At 31.5% G+C, this 5637-nt stretch overlaps 1 protein-coding gene across 1 annotated transcript; it reads left to right on the forward strand.

Annotated features, from left to right (window-relative positions):
• The first annotated feature begins 592 nt into the window (after positions 1-592).
• On the forward strand, positions 593-2986 carry LOC135924248 (uncharacterized). Its single transcript, XM_065459300.1, has one exon. The coding sequence runs from the start codon at positions 593-595 to the stop codon at positions 2984-2986; it is 2394 nt and encodes a 797-aa protein (XP_065315372.1).
• Positions 2987-5637: the final 2651 nt, after the last annotated feature.

The raw sequence follows: 5637 nt of genomic DNA on the forward strand, positions 1-5637 counted from the left end.
TTCTGCACAACAATCATTAGTACAAGAACATTATTGTAGATTACTCAACACTAAGTGCGATTATTGCGATTCTCTAAATTTTTTATTGGAAAAACCCACAGATGGCAAATTTAAGAATTGCTGTCATAAGGGTAAAGTTAAGATATCATCAATCCGATATATTCCTTTTTTACAAGACCTTTTATCTAATCCTAACAATGAATTTCATTCAAACTTTATGAAATATATAAGATTTTATAATAGTTCACTTGCGTTCGCATCCATGGGAGCACAGATTTCTAATAGTTTAAACCCAGGCCCATATTGTTTTAGAGTTCATGGGCAAATTTATCACCAAACATCTCATTTATATCCTTCCACTGGGATGCCTCCTAAATTTGCACAACTATATGTCCTTGAGACCACCCAGGCTGTTAATGGCAGGTTACACATGAAAGAAAATTCTGGTTGCAATTAGGATCTCTTAAAAAGATTAGATATTTTATTAAGACAGAATAACCCATATTCTATTAGTTTTAAAACCTTGGGAGAAATTGAGAAAGAAGAAAAAAATAGGGCTATTCAAGAAAATCGTCCAGTTCAAAAAATCAATATGATTTTTCGTGCAGATCGCTCAAGTGACAAGCGAAGATATAACATTTCTAATATAGATGAAGTAGCTATGATTTTTACAAATGATGATGGTGAACCCCCATTTAAACGGGATATCAAGGTCTATCCTCGAGTTGATGGTAGTGATCTGATAAATATAAATATATTAAGCCCTAATCTTGGTCCAATGGTATATCCTCTATTATTTCCTTTTGGTGACCCTGGATGGAAACCAGATTTAAAGGGTGAAGATACAGGGCGTACAAGGGCAAATATCTCACTACTACAGTTTAAAATATTTAGATTAGCAATTCGTGAAAATGAATTCAACCCAATCCTTTTTGCTGGGAAATTATCACAACAATATATTGTTGATTCCTATTTACAGGTCGAGGCTAATAATTTAAATTTTATTAGACAAAATCAGCCAAAATTACGAGTAGATGAATATTCTGGATTAATGGACTACTTGGAAACAAAGTCAAACAATATAATTCCCGGCAAAGCAGTTATATTACCATCATCTTTTCAAGGTTCTCAAAGAAATATGCGAGAACGCTATCACGATGCAACAATGGCCATTGTGCTCAAATTTGGCAAACCTGATTTGTTTATTACTTTTACATGCAATCCTAATTGGCGTGAAATTAAGGAAAATCTATTTCCCGGGCAAAGTCCTACAGATAGATCAGATTTAATAGCCCGTGTTTTTAAATTGAAATTAAATGAATTATTGTTCGATATAAATAAAAAAAATTTATTTGGTAAATCTATGGCTTTTATATATACAATCGAGTTCCAAAAAAGAGGTTTGCCTCATGCCCATATACTTATTATTTTAAACGATGATAGCAAAATTGAAACATCTCAAGCTATAGATAAATTTGTTTGTGCCGAAATGCCAGATAAAATTCTCGATCCTAAACTTTTTCAGATTATTACCCATTTTATGATACATGGTCCTTGCGGGATATTTAACCCCAAATCGCCTTGCATGGAAAATGGCATATGTACCAAAAAATTTCCGAAGGATTTTCAAATGGAAACAAGACCAAATATTGATGGGTATCCATATTATAAAAGGCGAGATAATGGTATTACAATTCTTTCCGGTAAACCTATGGATAATCGTTATGTTATTCCATATAATCGATATCTAATGTTAAAATTCAATGCTCATATTAACGTGGAAATTTGTACATCTATTAAATCGGTAAAATATATCTTTAAGTATATTTATAAGGGCTATGACTGTACTAATGTTGACATTAATGTTGCTTCAAATATAAATATTCATGCCAAAATTAAATCTCATTTAAATGCGCGATATGTGAGTGCATGTGAATCAATGTGGAGATTATTAGAAAATAATATGCATGACCGCTCGCACGCTGTTATTAGCTTAGGAATTCATTTACCTTTACAACAGCCAGTATATTTCACTGCTGGACATGAAAGAGATGCTTTATTGAGATCAGAAAATAAACATACTACTTTAACGGCATGGTTTGAGTTAAATAAGACAGATCTAAATGATAGACAATATCTTTATGGGGAAATACCTTATCATTATGTGTTTACAAATTACCATTGGAAACTAAGAAAAAAACGATTAAATGTAATTTCGAGAATGTATTCCGTTCATCCTAATTCTGGTGAACGATTCTTCCTTCGATTATTATTACTTCATGTTTGCGGGGCTACAAGTTTTGATTATTTAAAAACTATTAATGGAATTTTAATGAGTACTTTTAAAGAGGCAGCTATTAAAAGAAATTTGTTATCAGATGATAAAGAGTGGGAATCATGCTTAGAAGAGGGATCAATATATCAAATGCCGTCACAACTTCGGAGTACTTTTGCCTTTATCTGCATTTTTTGTCAGCCTGAAAATCCTGCATATCTATGGAATAGGTTCAGATTTATGATGATTGAAGATTATTTGCGTCAATATTCAGAAGTAATTGCAATAAACATGGCTTTAATGGACATTGAAAACGTTTTTCTTGATCATGGTTTATGCTGTCAAAGTTTTGATCTTCCTTCACCTACAAAAATCCCCCCAAAACAACATTATGATGCCCATGTTGAAGCTGCCGATTCAATCGAGCGTATATCTAAATTAAACCGATTACAAAAATATGCTTTTGATTTAATTATACAAGCGATTGAATTAGAAAATATTCCAGGAAGATATTTCTTCGTGGATGGCCCTGGAGGTTTAGGTAAAACGTATCTTTACAATACCTTAATGTGTTGTATAAGAGCAAAAAATCAAATTGTATTGCCTTTTGCAACCACCGGCATATCCTCTATTCTTTTAAAGGGGGAAGAACCATCCATAGCGGATTTAAATTACCTGTGCCTATCTTTGAAACTTCTACATCCCATATGAATTTACATAGTTCGCTAGCTCTAGATATTAAAAATAGCAAATTGATTATTATTGATGAGGCCACAATGATGACTAAACACGCTTTGCGATGCATTGACCGATTACTTAAAGACATTATGAAAAATTCCCACCCATTTGGAAGAAAAGTAATTTTATTAGGTGGTGATTTTAGACAGACTTTACCAGTAGTGCCTAAAGGCTCCAAAGTCGATATTATAGAGTCCTGTATAAAAAGTTCATATTTATGGAGTCATTTTAAAATAATACATTTGATTGATAATATGCGTATTTCATCAGATCAAGTTGATTACAATGCTTGGTTACTTAAAATTGGAGATGGGCTATCACGCAGCAATTCTGATCTCCTACAAATAGTGTTGAAATCCCACCTTATTTGCTTGAAAATGATTCATTAATAAAATGTGTATGGTAATTCTATAGAAATTGCTGATATAGTTAGTCTTTCTACTAAAATAATATTAACCACCAAAAATAAAATTGCACTTACCCTCAACAACGATATCATTAATATAATTTCAGGCCCTATCAAACATTATTATAGTGCAGATTCCATTGAAAGCGATAATAAGGATGATATAATGAATTTTCCACTAGAATTTTTGCATTCACAAACTCCATCCGGTATGCCACCTCACAAGCTAACACTTAAGGTTGGTACAATTGTTATGCTATTACGCAACTTGAGCCCAAAGAAAGGACTTTGTAATGGTACCCGTTTAATCATACGACATTTACATATTAATTTTATCGACGCTGAGGTATTGACAGGCACTAATAAGGGTTATCGAGTTTTTCTCCCACGAATAGATCTAGCTCCAAGTGACTCTCAGTTACCATTTATTTTAAAAAGACGACAGTTTCCTATAATTCCCGCTTTTGTGATTACAATAAATAAAAGTCAAGGACAAACTTTTGATCATGTAGGCTTATTCCTCCCTGAGCCCGTCTTTGCCCATGGACAACTATATGTGGCTCTTACTAGATGTAAATCTCAAAATAATATGAAAATTATGATTTTGCCATCAGAATTACAAGGAAAAATTTTAAAAAATGATAAAACATTCACACAAAATATCGTATATAATGAAATCTTAAATTCATAATTTGTAAGAAATTTAAAAAAGTCACCAACTTTGTTATTCACCATCAAATCACCAACTTTACATCATCTTCAAAAACTAAACCACCTTGAGCAAAGAAAAGAGAACTTCTTCACCATCGCTAAACCATCTACTCACCAAAAACAGTATATTCTATTTTATAATTTCAATTTACACGTTTTATTTCAGGTTATTTACAGCAAACTACGAGCAAGAAAATCACAACATCATCTTCAAAAACGAAACTACATTGAGCAAAAAAAAGAGAACTTCTTCACCATCGCTAAACCATCTTCCTCACCAACAACAGTATATTCTATTTTATAATTTCAATTTACACGTTTTATTTCAGGTTATTTACGGCAAACTACGAACAAGGAAATCACAACATCATCTTCAAAAACGAAGCCACCTTGAGCAAAGAAAAAAGAACTTCTTCACCATCGCTAAACCATCTTCCTCACCAACAACAGTATATTCTATTTTATAATTTCAATTTACACGTTTTATTTCAGGTTATTTACGGCAAACTACGAACAAGGAAATCACAACATCATCTTCAAAAACGAAGCCACCTTGAGCAAAGAAAAAAGAACTTCTTCACCATCGCTAAACCATCTTCCTCACCAACAACAGTATATTCTATTTAATTTCAATTTACACGTTTTATTTCAGGTTATTTACGACAAACTACGAGCAAGGAAATCACAACATCATCTTCAAAAACGAAACCACCTTGAGCAAAGAAAAGAGATTGAAATCTCCTTTTTTAGGTAAAATTTTCTATATTATAAAATTTATTATATTATATTTTTTATATGGCTACAAATGCATATGTGTTGTAACCCGATAATCATCAACTCTTGAAGTATAAATATTTATTATATTTTCTTATAATTCATATCTTTGTCTCTTTTTTTCTATTTCTTCCTTCTTATTTTCATTCTTTTTTTCATTTCTTTGCTCCCCTAAAATCCATCTCCTACCTTCACGCGGTGGGGAGTGAACAGTAATTCTGACTAACAGGAGCTCTGGTAAATAATGTTAGTATTTAGGGTGCTAATAAGAGATATTGTTTCATTTTTGTAATTTAAAATATAAATTTCGAAATCACATCTCATAAAAAGGAAAATGTCTGATTCATCCATCATCAAATAAAGGTAAAATATATTATTCATCAATCATTGAATAAAAAAGACAATTCCTCTCTCTTAGTCTTAATGGGTTGGAATTGGCCTGAAGGAGGAGGGGGAGGGGTAAAAAGAATTATCGTAAAAGAACGAATAAAATTCTCATCCCCGTCATTTTTGACGGGTTATCAACTAGTAGATAATATTTAATAAACAAAAATTTGAATATTTATTTTTATTGTGTATATTCTTGATTTTATAAATGATATTTTAAAGTAGAAAATATAAATTATAATACGGGTAAATTCTCTCTTTATTTCAATAGTTGCTGATATAATATGTTATCAAAAGTTTATAGCAAATAATAAATTTTTTTATATGGTAAAATTAATAAAGGTAA

This window comes from Gordionus sp. m RMFG-2023, chromosome 2 (genome assembly GCF_954871325.1).
Source record: "Gordionus sp. m RMFG-2023 chromosome 2, tfGorSpeb1-WG-v2, whole genome shotgun sequence".
Taxonomy (NCBI): Eukaryota; Metazoa; Nematomorpha; class Gordioida; order Chordodea; family Parachordodidae; genus Gordionus; species Gordionus sp. m RMFG-2023.